This window comes from Nannospalax galili, unplaced genomic scaffold (genome assembly GCF_000622305.1).
Source record: "Nannospalax galili isolate Female #2095 unplaced genomic scaffold, S.galili_v1.0 scaffold781, whole genome shotgun sequence".
Taxonomy (NCBI): domain Eukaryota; kingdom Metazoa; phylum Chordata; class Mammalia; order Rodentia; family Spalacidae; genus Nannospalax; species Nannospalax galili.
The window spans coordinates 4,086,259-4,103,766 of NW_008346898.1; the positions used below are offsets into that span (position 1 = coordinate 4,086,259).

Genomic DNA, 17,508 nt, shown 5'->3' on the forward strand with positions numbered 1-17,508 from the left:
TTGGCAAGTCTGTATCACTTATATTTATACATAATTTTAGAATTAGTTTTTCAAAATCAACAAAAAAAATCTAATAGGATTTTGACTGTTTGAATCTATAATCTATGAAATTTGGATAGAATTGATATCTATACATTTATTTAGTCTTCCAATCCCTAAATGGGGTATTCCTCTCCACCTATCTAGTTCTTTTTTTAAAAATGTTTAAATATGTATGACTGTTTTGCCTCCATGTATGTAAGTGCACCCATGTCATGCAACATCTGTAGAGGTCAGAAGAGGGCATCAGATCCCCCTGAAACTGGAGTTACGAACTGTTGTCAGCTGCCCAAGTGCCACGTAGCTGTTGGGAAATGAAACCAGGTTCTCTACAAGAACAGCCAGTGCTCTTAACTGCTGAACCATTGCTCCAGCCCCCACTTATCTAGTTCTTTAATTTTCTCAGCAACATTTTATAATTTTTAAGAAATGAGTTCCTCTACATTTTTGTCTGATTTCTCTATAAGTATGGATGGATGGATTTTTTTGGAGGAGGGGGTCTCCCTGCAGCCCCAATTGGCCTGGAACTTGCTATGTAGACCAGCGGGCCTTGATCTCACAGAGATCCACCTGTTTCTGGCTCCCAAGTGCTGGGATTAAAGTGTGCACCACAAAGCCCTTTGAAGTATACATTTCGATGCTACAGTGAATAGTGTTTTTAATTTTAATTTTCAATTATTTGTTGGTGGTATAAACAAACATAGCTGGTTTTTCTATGTTTATTTTATATTCTGTCACCTTTCTAAACTCATATCTTTAGTTTCACTTTTATTATAGAGACTGACCATTTAATCTGCAAAAATATTAGTTTCATACTTCTTTTCTAACCTGGGTGTCTTTTATTTCTTTCTCTTGCATCTTTGCATTGGCAGTAACTTCCAGTTGAATAATCCCTCATGGGAGGCTATTTACAACTTTTAATGTTGAGTAAAACACCTCAAAAATCATCTAGGATTTATGGCACTGTAACCAGAAATGATGGATTCATTAACTTAATTTAAATTGAAGTATTTGTGCCTGGTGTGGTGGCACATGCCTTTAGTCCCAGAACTTGGGAGGCAGAGGCAGGCAGATCTCTGTGAGATAATAGGCCAGCCTGGTCTACATAGTGAGTTCCAGGCCAGTTAGAGCCCGTCTCAGAAAGAGAGAGAGAGAAAGAGAATGAATTTGTGCTTATCAAACACTATTCAGTACTGAAAGGCATGCTTCCATTGGTAAAAGATACTTGAATATCTTTATCTAACCAAGGTCTTAAATCCAAAACCTTAAAAGGAATAGGCACTCTGAGAAAAAGAACAGCCAAATGCCAATAATGAAGGGTGATAAAAAGCATTATATATTAGATCAATGCAAAATAAAGCCATACTAACATATTCCATACCAGAATAAAGTTACATGGATTAAAAATGTCAAGATGAGTGTATTTTATTAATCCTAAAAGACACTGACTAATATAATGACACACTGCTAAAAGTACTAAAATTCTCAGGACAGATCCTTACATCAAAGAACTATCAGGCCAGAAGTATCAGAAGTGCTGAGACTGAGAAATTCCATGTGAAACCAAAAGAATTTTAAAGAGATAGTCATACATATACACATCTGCAATAAAAATATTTAAAAATATAAATTGGTTCAATACTTGGATATTTTCATGTTATTACTTTCTGGCTTTACAACTTTGAAGTTTTATTAACAACATTAATCACACACAGTATCTATAATGACAAAACAGAAAATCATGAGAGATAAGTTTAAATTTTGCAATGACTATGCAAACTGGTTTCCATCTACGCCATCGTACCATGGAACAAACACTAGGAAAGCCACTTACTTCTCAAAGCATCCACATTTTCATTTTTCTTTCTGTATGTCTTCTGAATGCCAATTATTCTAAAAAATACATATTTATAGTAAAAGAATATACAAAAATTTACAATTACCATGTGTTTAAAGGTACAATGTTTTTATCAACGCTGTCTTACTTGTTTTAAGACATGCTATTTAAAATTTGTACTACGTATGTTTCTACAAGATGCCTCTACACTATTAAGAGAGGGGTAATATCCACATAGTAACATGTACTTAAATTTTGAAAAAAAAATTGGGGGACCTGTGATGATCTTTTGTAATTTTAAGTCCAAAACAAGAATAAATTTGTATTCTTGTGCAAAAAAACTCAGGAGAAAAAAAAAGCTCTCATATGTAATGAGAAAAATAGTAAGCTGCCTTCCTCCTAAAATAAAAAACAAAGAAAATTAACATTAATGACACAATTATCTAAAGAAGCTACAAAAGTACACTGCTCCCAATTTCATGCATTATCAACCACTTTTCATGCTAAGACAACTCTAAGCGAAGCATTTATTTTAAGGAATTTACAGACTTCTTTTCACCTTTGATTAATACCTGCTATATTAGTCAGGGGATACAAGCCAGATGTCAGTCCATGTCAGTGCTATGAAATTGTCCACAAATACGAATTTTGTCATTTCCTATCCTATACGGTAGAACAATAGACTTTAAAGTGATAATTTCTACCAACAGTTCTTCTACCTAGACTGACAAAGATGGACCTTACCTTATAGCTTCTTTTCCTATAAATTCCGAAGAAGCAGGCTCAACAATTTCACTAAGACTAATAGTCCCATTAATGTTGCCCTCTGATAACTCCTTGTAATTTCTTTTGTTTTTTGACCAATATGATGGTTTTAAAAAGTATAAAGATGATCTCCTTAAGCCAAATTCTCCTACAAAAATTAAAAATAAGTTATTTCTGAAAGAATTTTAAACCATAAAGTCACTAAATGAATTTACTTTACTTAGTTTTAATTAATTTTAATTTTAAAAGTCATACTGACTAGTAGTTACCATGTTAGGCCTGGAATACAGACAAATGTAAGAATTCAAAAGGAAAAGGAAAGGAGGTTTTATGTATTTAATACTGTCAGTAAGAGCTGACTACATAATCATGATCAAAGATGGAGGGAAGTGGTAGGAGTCACAAGACTGCTTCACAGATCCAGATCTTAGAGGGTAAGGTACTAAAATACTTCAGTTTAAAAAGACTGACATAGTGATTGTACTGAGAAGACCAGCTAGGGACTCAAACAAATGTCTCTTGTTATATAATATCCTTACTTTTACTCATGGCTAAGACCTAAAATATCTTCCAGATATATAATAACTTAAAAGCAAATTAAGGGGCTGGAGAGATTGCTCAGCACTTAAGTGCACTAGCTGATCTTGTAGAGGACCCAGCTTAAGTTCTAAGCACCCACATGGCAGCTAACAACCATCTGTAAATCCAGTTCCAGGGAATCCAATGCCCTCTTCTGATTTACACAGGCATTGCATGACACAAGTGCACTTACATACATGCAGGCAATACATTCATACACATAAAATAAAAATAATAAATAAAATATAAAGAAATTTTAAAAAGAAAATTAAAATCTTTAACCATAAATATCACTTAAAATACTCTAGCTAGGAGAAAAAAAAAGTTAAGGTGACCCTCTGTGAGCAAAATTATTTAAAATCTTTAAAGTAAAATTCAGTGACCAACTGCATACCTGGAATGACTTGATCAAGATATACAGCCAGGAGGACATAGAATATACTATCAAGTGCTAGCATGATAATAGCAATAATTAGAGGATATGGGCCTTCAGTCAAATTAGAAAATAAAGCACCTTCATTAAAATCTTCTAAATGCATGACCTAAAAAATTGAAACACCAACTTTATTCCATAAAAAATGATTAAAACAAAACATTACTTAGCATAACTCATTCTATCCAGTGACAGCTACAAAACTTTTAAGAAATTAACAATTCATCTAATCATGTTCTCCATTCTGGGCTTCTAAAATGTGTACATATCAAATGTAATGATAAAGGAAATAAAAATTAATGCTAATAACAATTAATAAAAAAGGTTATGGAACACATGGAAGCCAAATAACTATTAGAGGATAAAATTAAGTCCACATATGTCTATTATGTCTACAATACTGAAAAGGAGAGTATTTTGATTACTGCAATTATTAAAGTACACACAGTAGATATGTGTGATCAGAGTCAAAAGAGAAACGTTCTAGAGACTAAGACCTTATTTAGGTAAGCGTTTCCATTTTGTGAATAAACTTTAATTATATCACCCTGAATTTTAGTCCTCTCCTCTGTGAAATGGAGATGAACTAAGTAATATTTAAGGGCTCTGACTTTCCCAACAAAACCGATGACTACAGTTCTACTTTCCTAAGAAAAAGGGGACTCGGTAGAATCTCCAAGTATGTAACAATTGCTCCTAAGTTTCAAGTAATTAAATCTTGTTTGGCATGAAAGTTAAAGTCAGTTGTAATTTAACCTCCTAAAACAGAATATTCTACCAAGCATAAGTAATCTTCTATAGTAAGAAGTTGTATTTTTTCTTGTACATTAATGTACATTTGTACATTAGCTGAGTTTATGTTCTACTCTATAGAAAGTTTCCTACTTGAATTTTTTCATTTAGATTCAGACTACACATATAAGGAGAAATAAAAACCAAATTTATAAATCTAAACAGTGAATATCATGGATATTTATGGCAATTTCATGGATCCTAGACCAATAAAATCTACCTACATATTTTACTACTTTACCCACAACAAATGTGTTCTATGCCATGCACAATTTTCTTCCAGCCATTCTTCTAAAATAAATTTATAAATGCTTGCAACGGAGCAATGAATATTATTTGGAACTTAAGCCAGTGACTTCTAATAAACTGAGTTTTATATGGAAATAGACGATGAAACGTAGTGAAGCAAAAGCTGAAGACCCTGCAAACAGAACACCATGCTGAACACTTCCAACTACAGGACTTGTAAGTGATGTAGATGTAGAATACACTCTACCACATTTCTTTCTCATGACATTTAAGTTTTTTACATTTTTTTCTCATGAAATTTGAGTGGGTTTTATTATGCAAATCAAACTAAAGGTGGTATTAATGGTAGTGTAAGTTGCTGCATGGAAGTGGTAAGAAGAGAAAATAGTGGTAAGAAGAGAAAGATAACTAGATTACCCACCTGTGCAATTCCAATCAAAAAGGTACACTGACAGAAGGGGCTGAAAAGCCACACTAATGATTTGGGAAAACTTTCCATGAGGACTATCAAAAGACCAACAAATCCAAATGCCACAGTGACAAAAAATTCAACTATTCCCACATGTTTTGATTTTTTAAAAAGGGGTGTCAGCATCAAAGCAAAAAATACCTACAAAATGTAAATATTAACGTTAATACAAAATTAATTAACACTGATGCAAACAAAATTAACTGATTTGTAAAAAAAAGTTATAATCAAAAGAAACTATAGCTATTAAAATACAATTATAATTTCTAAATGTTATGGTAAAATCCTTTATTTTCATACAAATAGATATACATTTAAAAAAATTTTAACTGACAAATATTAATAATTGCATTTTACCTGTAAATGTAACCTCATTCACACTACAGGAACCATAAGGAACATGTGCTGGCCTGCTCGCTCCAAGGATCTGCCTTGCCTCTGCCTCCTTCCCCTTCCTAGCCCCAAACCCACCTCCCTTGATGTTTTAGACACATATGGCTGTGCCCGGCTTGTATGTAGGTTCTGAGGATCCAAACTCAAGTCCTCACCTTTGTGTTCTAGACCCTTTACTTACTGAGTCATCTCTTCGGCCCCTCAGTAAGCTTTTAAACAAAGGACCTGTCTTTTAAACTCAATGTGTTCAAGTGATATAATACAGGTAATTGTATTTGGAAATATTTGTTGATAATTTTTTAAGGATTTACTAATTTTTACATCATGTGTATGAGAGTTTTGCCTGTATATAAGTGCACCACAAGTGCACTGTGCCAGTGGACAGGAAGTTAGAAGAGGAAGTCAGATTCCCTGGAACTGTTGTGATCTGCCACATAGGTCCTAGGAACCCAGCCCTGGTCCTCTGGGAAGAGCAAGTACTCTTTAACTGCTGAGCCATCACTCCAGGTCCACAATTTATTATTTTAAAGAATAAAAATGACAGTCACAATATTCAACATACAAAAAAATGGGCACATAAACTGATTATAATGGAACCTGGAATCATTTATAACAAAAACTAATTATATTCAGCATTTTGCCAATATACCAAATGAATATCAAGACTGCTAAAAAGCTACATTTAAAAAAAAAATCTTTAAAGCCAAGCATGGTAGCACCCACCTTTAGTCCCAGCACTAGTGAGGCAGAGGCAGGCGGATCTCTGTGAGATTAGGGTGTGGCCAGGAAGTTCCCCTGGTAAGCCCATGGTCCCACCTCCTTCCCCTGCTCTGTGGAAGGAGTCAAGCCCATTAAGGGGCGGGGATATGGAGATATAAAGCAGGAAAATCATGAGGCCACTCTCTCTCCATTTTGTGTGGCTGTTAGGAAGCCACCGGACTTATGTTTGGGTGTGGACTTTCAAGCACAGCTGTGAATGGGGTAGTGCAATTTTTGGACTAGAGCGCAGCAAAAGTCAGGGCTGTGCGGATGCCCAGTACCCATCTGGGGAGAGAGGACTTCAGACCTGTGAGAAGGCTACCTGGAGCACACTGGGAAAAAGGGGTGGAGCTGCTGCGATATTGAACATATCAAACATCTGAGCGAGAGAAGACCAGACAGATGGCACATGCATTTGGAATATGGAAAAGGAAAAGCCTATAAGAATCCATGGTTTTGTAAGTCACCCCTTCCCAAATGTCATATAAACTATGCAAACTCCAATTAGGATGCCTTATGTAGGTTTGTCATTCTGTGTCAGGACTGGGGGCAGGGTTCTCCCAACAAAAAGGGAAGAATGTAGTGAAACACACGGCCAGCCTGATCTATGTAGGAAGGGAGGGTACTATAGGAGGACCCTGTCTCAAAAAACCAAAAACAAACAAAAAATTTAAAACTAATCACTATAATACCAACTTACCTGAAAAAGTCACGATCTCATGAAAGGGGAAAATATAAAAAGAGAGTTATGGGTAAAATATAGCACACCAAAACAAGTTGGATTCAAACCTGAGATCTTATTTTAATTTTTCTGAAAGCATGGTCATATAATACTGTACCATCTACTATTAGGTTATCAGTAACAGTAAAAACGTATCTTTCATGGAAACTAAGTAACTAAAGAAGATCTTATTGTATCACCAAGGTGTTCTGACACTTCAAGCTAAAACACTTACAGATGCTGATCCATACAGGAAAAACAGAAGAAAGATCACGACGCTGCTGCTCTGAGGAAATAAGGAAGAGGCTGTGGCGATGACGGCCATGAGAAGAGACATGAGGAAAAGCAAACTTGTATACAGAAGAACCCAGGAGAGCCTAAAATGAGAATGCAAATGCATCAACAGTCAATGAACAGGCAGCATTCAGAGGATGGTGTGATAAGAATAGGAGGAAGGAATTGGCTAGGCAGTTAGGGTAAAAAGACCCCAAAGAAAAGTAGCCAGTTTCTTGGCTAAAAATCAAAATCTCCTTGGGCCTCTTAGCAACAGACTGTGTTCCAAAGGCCAAAAATGTCAAAAGTACTTGGGAGCTCTTCTCTAATCCCTAAAAGATTTTAGGGGTACCTCTTCAGAGGGGAAAACATTAGAGTATCAAAAAGCCCCACTTAAGAAAAAAAAAAAAGGGTACACGAAGTTGTTCAGGAAAAAGTGGGGAGGAGTTGGAGGGGAGGGAGTGGGCATGGATTTGATCAAAACACCTTATATGCATGTATGAAATTCTCAATAAATTTTTTTAAAGTTAAAAAAAATCATTTTAATGAAAACTTCAAACTTATTTTAAATATTTCAGTGACTGATGAATTGATGAATAATATTCACTGACTTGAGGCTAAATTTATGTTTCAACACAAAATAATAACCCATTGCATCTTAAAAATCAATCACATCTAAAACAAAAAAGAACAGTAAGAAAAGAAGATGTTCTACACAGTAATCCTACTACCTAAAGTACTATAATTGTTACATTTGGCCAAGTGGGATAAAAATTTGTAAAATGGACTTTATAACAGCAACGTACCCATACAGTATTGACCTTCCTTGTAAAAGAGCTAAAAAGTAATTTGGAGTTTTTTTTGTCTGACAGAGTCTGGCTAGGCAGTCTAAACTGACCTCAGACTTAAGATCCACTTGAGCCCAGGCCGGCATTATAGGAATAAGCCATTATAAACAGTTTAAAAGCAAAGTGTCTTATTACACAGAGGGAAGAGTAAGGAGAATGTACTTAGTTACTTATAAATATTCATGCCTCTATAAAATTAGCATTGTATGAAATAATGACACAGTTATGGTCACCTACAGATATTTTTTTTCACTTGTGTCTCTGTAAATTAAATATGCATCCTTCACCTTAATTCACCCAAATAACTAGTCTTCAAGGGGTGAAAAGAATATAAAACCTATACATTTAGACTTCAACCATTTTAATTAAAGTTACAGTATCATAGAGATGCTATATTAGGAAAGAATATGAACAGTCAACATCTCATTTCACTTCTAGTTTTTAGAGATTTCCTATGTTCAGTACAATGATATAATGAAATACTTGGCACATGCCTAATGGGTTCAAACAAAATGTGAAATAAAATCCCACACAGCTTTTCCCTTATCATAAAACAAGCCAATTAGCTGCTTAAGCTTGATGATTAGTCTCAAATTCTAAAAGAAAGGCAATCACTATAAGGAATCAGGATCAGTACTCTATCAAATTGAGTAAATAAAATTATAATGCTGAAGATCTGTATGATAGTTAATAAAATTGTTAATTACATACTAAATGATCAACTTTTAATAACATACCAAAAGGCAGTGTCATGAAGTCCCATTATCTTTAAAAATTCCTTTAACTTTTTTTCTTTTTCTGCTACAATATGAATTGCCAAAAAGTATCCAAAAGGTGAAAATGCTATAACTAGATATATTAAAATCACTCCTCGAGGAAAGGCATCTATTTCTACAACAGCAGCTTCTCCCATAATAACAGCTTTAGTTGATTCCAGCTCCTTCCAAAGAGAAACGTTTGTCTTCAACTATAATTAGAAAATGTAAATACATTAATTTAGTTCTGAAATAACCCCTAATAAAATTATATTCCTAAAATTAGTAAGTAACCTCATGCAAACAAAATACTCTAAAAGCTACACACTTGAATTAAAGTAAGCAATCATAATATCATGAATAGAATTCTTTTAATTCATTCTGAAAAAAGTTTGAAGATGGTGTGAATGAATAATTTTTATTAATTTTCCCAAGAAAATAAAATTGCACACTTTAATATCACTGTAAGCAGACTAATAAGGATCTTAATAAAAATATGCATTTCAAAGTTGAGGACCTAAATAATTAATAGTGCCATCATTTCTAGGGCTATATTAAAAAGATTCCTTTAAACAGCAATGTCTTTCTATTGCTTTAAAATTGAGACCTACAAGACATATGGACAGAATTATGCAATTAAACTATTTAGCAACTGATATTTCTGATAGTCGAGTGAATACTTAAAGTGAGATTCTCTACTACCCAGAGTGGTCTAGGCTTCCGATGATTAAAGTCTAACCAAAACACAAATTAAGTGCTATAGTTCACCAATGTGATACATTCCATATTTCACCAACTTTATCTTAAAATTTTGTCCCACTAAATTGGCCTAGTATTACATATCCCTAACAAATTTATCACATGCAAGTTGTAAGAATTTATGACAATTCTATATACATCCTTTCATTTGGTTCTTTTAAGAGTCTTGCCCCCCTCCAAAAAAAAAAGTGTTATTGTATAGTCATTTTACTACCTAGCAGTCTATTAAGTAAGAGGGATAGGACTCCTGTTTAGGTCTTAAATCCAATTTTTTCATTATTCATACATACTCTGAATGTACAGTTTAGTAAACTGCTTATATGAATTTTTGAAATGATACTTTATTATAAATTTCAGCTAAAAAGGCAAATAGAAAAAAAAATCTACAGATCCTAGAAAAAATGGAGGAATGAGGTATAATTGATTCTAATAGTTCTAATCCTAAGGCACAAAACTTAATAGTTTTAAAAATACATTTCATAGATAGTTTTTCTCCCAAATGTGAAATGTTTGATGAGGTCACATGTTTACAGTATAATTTAAGCATGTATATACAATCCTAGCAATTAAAATTTAAAAATTATTAAATATAGAGTATGGCTTGACTTTTCTTCACATTTACCTGTATAATGGCAGCATCTATGGATGCCTGTAAAACTGTGAACCCTGAGGACCAGTACTGGGCAGCCTCGCACGACTTTGAACAGCCAGCTATGGGGAGAAAAATGAGATGTAAGATTTTATGTATTATATAAGTGTTTTCTTCTAAAAATAAGACATGGAAAATTAGCAAGTGGAATAATCAATCAATTTGTACAGGACAAAGAAAATACGCAACTGCCCTTCAAAGACAAATATCTGTAATATTACTGTTTATTTGGAATGCGAAAATAAAATAACATTTGTTAGAACCAGTAAGACTGCTCAGCAGGTAAAACATGCTTGCCTCACAAGCCTGATGATCCAAGCTCTAGTCCCAAAACCCGCAAAAAGACAGGTGTGGTGCTTCTATGTGTAATCCCAGCATTCTATGGTGAGGTAACAGGTGGAGACAGGAGAACTGCCCACAAAGCTGTGGGCCAGGTCCTCTGGACTATGAACAGTGGTAGAAAGACAAGAGAGACCCTGTCTCCGCAAGGAGCAAGGAGAGAACCAACTCCTAAAAGTTTTCCTATGACTTCCATAGGCACGCTGTGGAATGGCCATGCGCACATTCACACACACACACACACACACACACACACACACACACACACACCAAATGAAACAAATGTGTTAGGATACTGTATAGTAAATGAGTAAAGATGCAAATTAATTACAAACATAGTTATTTAAAATAAGTCATTTTTCTATTTGAAGGTAAAAGCATTCCATAGTGCCTATTTCAAAGTACATCCAGATCCATGGACAAGTCCAGTTTCATAAAGAGAAATAAGAATTTTCCACATAGGCGTTTTGGAATAAAGTAAAAATTTCCACACTTAGGGGCTGAAGATATGACTCAGCAGCTAAGAGCACTGGCTTCTCTTCCAGAAGACCCAGGTTTGGTTTCCAGCATCAACATGGCAGCTAACAACATAACTCCAGTTCCAAGGAATCTGGCAACGTCTTCTGGCATCTAAGGGCTTTGCATGACACAGGTACACTTACATACATGCAAGCAAAACACTCATACACAAAAATTAAAAATCGATTTTTTAAAAATTTCATACTTAATAATGTAATGACCACAATATTGTACTATAAATATTTACAGTTGATAATGTCTCCTCATGGGTTTAAGCTGTGTTCCATGTTTCCAATGTAAACTTAGTTCACTGGTAGGAGATCTTGAGATTTTAAAAAAATTTATGCCATGCCATAGTGAAAACAATTACACTGAGGAAAAAAATATACATTTAAAAAAATCATATAAGAGACTAGAGAGATGGCTCAGAGGTTAAGAGCACTAGTTACTCTTGCAGAGGACCAGGTTCAGTTCCCAGCACCCACATGGCAGCTAACAACTGTCCAAAACTCCAGATCCAGTGAATCCAGTGCCCTCTTATGACCTCTGTGGGCACTGCATGACATGGATGCACTTACATACAGGTAGGCAATACAGTCATATACATAACATTAAAATAATAAATACAACATTTTTAAGAGAAAGTCATATAATGAAATTACAATTGCTTTATGTTACTGCAAATGACATTTACATAAGTGTATTAAAATTAAAATGACTGTTATTGATATTTTATATAACATACATAGTAAAGATAGATACACGGATGTATGTGCATACCTAAATTATTTGTTACACGTGAGTTTGTCTATCCAAACAAATAAGTATAGTAGAAAATGACAACACTGGACATCGAATTTGCATACAAAGACATGCACTTATTTAACTGACTTCAATGATTATTTAAAATTATTTACCTCTTGAATCCATATAAATAGAAGTCACCGGAATCATATCAGGAAAGAAACGGAGTTCATAGGACATAACATCTTTGAAAACCACACCTACAAAGTTGCTGGACTTAGAAAGACTGGATGCTAACATTTCTTTCTCATTTTCATATTCTTCAGTAATTATAACTACAAAATATTAGAACAATGTAATTAACTCACAAATTGAAATACTATAATAGAGTAGATTAATTTCATAATTATAATTTATGAATGGAATATTCTACAAGTACTTTTGTCGTAATCACTAACTTCTTAGAAAATGAAGATGACATCTAAGAAAATAATACAATGTATAAAATAAAAACTGTAATTTTGTAGACAAGCTGTAATGTGATTACATAAATTATGTCATTATACTATATAATTTATGACTATGTTATAGCATACTATGAAACAATATACAGAATTATATTCCATCAAAAGATTGCAATCTGAAAATCTCAATGAGCTGTAATATATTCTAAATCTATATTCTAATGCTTAATAGTTTTGAAATTATCTCTACTCTTTTTGAGGAGGGGATACTAAGGATTGAAAATAGGTCCTTGAACATGCTATCCACTCTTTTTAGAGTCTCTAAGATTTCAGGCGGAAATGAAATTATAAAAACTAATGCAGTTCAATTATTTACTTAAAATTAAATAACTTTTAATCAATGGAATTATATTTTAAGTATTTCTTCAATGAAGACAATTCTTCCAAGCATGTTCAACTTTTTGACACTGTGACAACATGATCATCTACAAGGTTCATGCCCAAGAATCACACAATCAAGTAAAAAAGAAAAAAAAAAAAAAACAACTCAGTGTTTTAAGTTATTTTGGGTTGGGCTCCAGTTAAAGCTATCCTCTAACTTAAGTGGGTCACATGTGGCCCATGGATCTACAGTTTAGAGATCCTTATTCCCTCCTCAGAAACTATGTATTTTAGCAACTATGACAAAACTCTTCAAACTCTCCTTTGAATGAAAACTGCCATTTAAACCTATTATTACTTATTCCTTTTCAGAGGATAAATGGAAAAAATACTGCAATCATTCTATCACATTAGTTAATAGACAATTTTAAAAAATATTCTCCTGTAGTTTTGTTTAAAGTAAGTTAACTTGACTACAGAAGCTCCAGAATGTTTGGTCAAAGAGACCTAGGACTGGTACTTAATTTCATCATTCATTAGCTGTGTAAGTAGAGGTCAGTGATTTAGTTCTCCAAATGTTAACGTTTTCATATATGACACCTAGCTGATCACACTGGGTAGTTGTGAATGTTTTCCAGAGGTGAACATGGAACTCAGAAATGACCATATTAAAGTGTGGTATTAGTTCAACACCCTATCAGTCATGTTATCATGTATGTTCACATATTCCATTTTTGGATAGTTCTGTTGTTAAAAAAAGAACTTTAAAAAATTTATATATATTTCCAATTTTGCATCTAAGTTGAAATACAATGGCTTGTATTTCTTTGGTTTATATACTCTTTCATCCCATCCAGCATTACCAATGAATTCATTCTCAACATTTTTATGGCTCTCTATGTTACTTGTGTTTATATGATAGACTAATAAACATATAATACATCAATAAGCTATATGGTTGATAGGAATATTAAACAGCAATAAATTAAGATATAAACCAATGGGGGAAAATTGTTTGGCTCTTATACAACTAATGCCATGTACTCTACAATGTACTATTCAATAGTATGATGATAAATACTACAAGTTAATTACAACCATCTGTATGAAATAAAACATGCTAATTTGTTACTTTACAACTCAGCATTTTGTGATTTAATCATTGCAGTGTAAACATTCCTCTCACTTTCTCCAGTTCCTGTATGACGTTCTCTCATGGCAATTAAAAACTCATTAAACATCGCTGCTTACACCATTTCCCCATCCATCTCTTTGTGATAAGTATACATGGAGAAAGACAGACTGAGCTAATAGTCATGGTCTTCAAAGTTAAATACTTCTTCATGTGATACCAGATACCTACATAAACAGATACGGCAATCTGAAAATGATTACTGCTTTGTAACCTTTATCACACATTTCTACCTTCTTAATCATGAACCAGAATCAAAATGAAATATACTTCAAGTTTTTTATGTTACACATATATCCTGAATTATTTTATAAATTACCTAAGAACTGAATATGAAATACAAATATATATATCAAGAATGTAAAATAATTTATCACAAGAAATAAGAAAACAGAATTAAATGATTTTAATATCTTGGTAGAACTACATTCTGATGGGAGAACATGCCTCTAAGTGTTAAAAATGTTACTCAGTAAATCAAGCTGGTAAAAGGCTTCAAGCTGTATCAGAACGCCTGTAAAAAACCACAATCTGGGTCTGGAGATACGGCTCAGCACTGAAGAGCACTTGATGTTCCTCCAGAGGACCCATGTTGGGTTCCCAGCACCCATGTCAAGTGGCTCACAACCCAATGTGGCTCCGGCTCCAATGGATCTGATGTTTTGAGCCTCCATGAGCACCTGTACACTCATGTGTAAACATTCAGACATTGACACACATTCACGCACACGCACAAGCATATGCATAAATAAAAAGTTTCTTTTTTCTTTTTGTTTTTGTTTTTTTAAAAAATTGACTGCGAGGGGCTAGAGAGGGTTCAGTGGTTAAGAACACCAGCTGCTCTTGCAGAAGACCCGGGTTTGATTCCCAGCAACCACATGGTAGCTAACAACTGTTTTTAACTCCAGTTCCAGAGTATCTAATGCCCTCTTCTGACCTTCACAGGCACTGCATGACACAGGTGCACCTACCTACATTCAGACTCATAATACACTCATACACATAAAATAAAAATAATAAATAAAAAAGACATATATATAAAGACCACTATACCATCAGGAAGATGATCCACAGATACTCTCTGCATGATGTTGCTTGTAATATTGGTCACTGGAGTATATCCAAGAATGAGATTAGCAAGGATAGATTTGTCCATAGGATTAAGTTCTATATCAGATACTTCTTCATATTTCTTATTTGGATGCATCATGCTAATTAATATTAGCCAAAATAAAAAAAATAATGGAAAAAGAATTTCCTAGATTAAAAGAAACCAAGTGATTACAAAGATGGATTACATCGCTTTGCTGAAATATTTAAGACTAGATTTACATAATAAATTAAACTGATATAAAGGTAATGTTTAAAAATGTCTTAATTGATGATATAAGATATAATAAATTTACTCCAAACTTTAACGTAACTTGCAACTATTACAAAAATCAATATAAAATTCCCTTGGAAAAGAGAAAAACAAACAAAAAATTTCTTAATAATACCTAAATTTATACTATTAAAACTACTCTTAATTTCATGTTCTGCTTTCCTACGGATGAACTGTTACTTGATTCTGCTGCTTAACTGCCCTGCTAGTTTTGGAGAGCGTGTTTCCACACTTATTACCAGCTGGTTAGCTGGTTCTGACTCTCTCCCACCAAAAGCACTCCATGGCAGCTCTGTGACATATGGTTTGTACTTTTTTGGCAACTGGATTCCGAGTTCAGAAAATGGGAAGATGTGGGGAATAAAATTCCGTAGTAATACTCCACAAAGTTATCTGTGAACTTATTTCATAAATGCTGAAAATATGCACGCCTAAAGTTGAAAATTAAGTGCTGATCTTAGAAACTAACTGAATTTAGTAATCATTAATAGAATTTTTAATGTTTAGAAGGATTAGTTCACTCCTTTCTTCTGGCTATTATGACAACTTTAACATACTTTTATTTCATAAGCAAATTGAAAAAAAGAAATAAAAATTATCATGAAACTTTATCCAGCAAAATTGCCTCTTAAAAACAAAACATATCAAAGAAAAATAAGCTGCAGGAAGACATAAGAGTATTTTTAACTTACCTGAACACTACTTTTTTTGGTTCTGCATTTAATTAAGTAATTTTTCAGTAAAAGTGTTCTGGTCTGTCTCCAAACGCCCACATCCCTAATCGCAGTGGCCATGTTTTCAGCACCTTAAAAGGGAGAACAAACAAACTGAACTGCACAGTGAAGCACATGCTATGTTTACCGACAATCACACACAGCTGTTTCACCCTGGGTAAGACGAAGTTAAGCAAACAGCTCGCTCTCCTTCTTGTAAAGAAGCAGCAGCAACAATCTGAAACTCTAAATGCAAAGTATGTACAAAGTGGGTAAAGATCAAAATTTGAAACAAACCAAAGCAGTAATGAGCTTGCCACTTTTTCTCCTTTGGTAGTCTTCAAACTGACACATGAGAAAGGGACAGAGAGTGCTCTGGAAGTTTACTTCTAATTCTGAGTGGAAAAGAAGTTAGTCTTAACATGCAAAGAGAATGTGGAAATACGAGTTTGCTTCTATTCCTTTCTGCTTCTTCCTATGTCGCCATGCCCCACAATGACAGTCTCAGACTAGAGTAATGAAAGCCCACTGTGGCAAAGCTCCTCGTCTTAGTGGAGCTACAGTCCAAGTGGACCAATTCCTACTCATCTCTTCTCCTATTCTTTTGTATGTTACCTCCGGGGCCAAAAGCGGCACAATGGAACTTTCTCAGTAGAAGATCAAGAGTGCAGCCACAGGGTAGGAGAAAGCAGTAGGGAGCTCAAAGAAAAAGAAGCTCAGGAATGTGCATACATGTTTTATTGCCTCTGAGATTAATTTCCAAACTAGGAACATATGAATCTCATCCTAGGTATATTAACAAAGACTAAAAGGAACCAACTAGCAGAGCAGCCACGACCCAGACCCAGTCTTGTCACTGGGCAGTATACACAAGACAAAGCCTAACTGCACTGTTAAACTTTAAAAAACTAAACTGAAGTTGCAAATAGTGCAAAGAATGTGAGTGGAAACTTAAGCCAGCACCTAATTACTCTGACAGCCTGCTGAAAAGAATCAACATTATGGAGGAATAAGAATAAAACAGCCCAAAGTCCCGAACAACCTAAAATTACTTGGTAAATCGTCAAGCAATAAATAGCCAGTTCACTATACAAAAAGATAACCATTGTCATGTTGTTTGAATTTCGCCTGGAAACCATAAAAGCATCTGCTTCCAAACTGTGATGGCACTTATAGACCAAAGAAAGACTGAAATGAGTCCAGCTCAATAAGTAGGTGAGTTTATTAGAGGCTAGTTATGGAGTGGTGGGCGCCTTATAGTCTTCACAGCTTCTACCTAACAAACCCTTGTTTTACATGGTTCTAAGTGCACAGTGGAAATGATACAAAGCTGGACTTGGAATCGACACTAAAGTGGCAGGACAGGAGAGAATTCAAGCTCAGACACAGACAAGGCTAGACTCTGAGAAAGGTGTGGACTCCACCCTTGCTCTTACTTACATTCTGCTGGTC

The 17,508-nt window shown here is 34.3% G+C and overlaps 1 protein-coding gene across 2 annotated transcripts in view; it reads right to left on the reverse strand.

Annotated features, from left to right (window-relative positions):
• The window catches only part of Abca5 (ATP binding cassette subfamily A member 5), a 97,332-nt gene that overhangs the window by 65,505 nt on the left and 14,319 nt on the right, over positions 1-17,508 (reverse strand). For both annotated transcript variants that reach the window (XM_008843221.3, XM_029568369.1), the window contains 10 exons: positions 16,036-16,148; positions 15,013-15,217; positions 12,096-12,257; positions 10,294-10,382; positions 8,895-9,124; positions 7,272-7,413; positions 5,116-5,304; positions 3,615-3,762; positions 2,621-2,789; positions 1,874-1,932 (listed from right to left, as the gene is read on the reverse strand). In XM_008843221.3, the coding sequence (XP_008841443.1) occupies positions 1,874-1,932; positions 2,621-2,789; positions 3,615-3,762; positions 5,116-5,304; positions 7,272-7,413; positions 8,895-9,124; positions 10,294-10,382; positions 12,096-12,257; positions 15,013-15,217; positions 16,036-16,137 (1,495 nt within the window). In that variant the 5' untranslated portion in view covers positions 16,138-16,148. The remainder of the gene's footprint in view (positions 1-1,873; positions 1,933-2,620; positions 2,790-3,614; positions 3,763-5,115; positions 5,305-7,271; positions 7,414-8,894; positions 9,125-10,293; positions 10,383-12,095; positions 12,258-15,012; positions 15,218-16,035; positions 16,149-17,508) is intronic.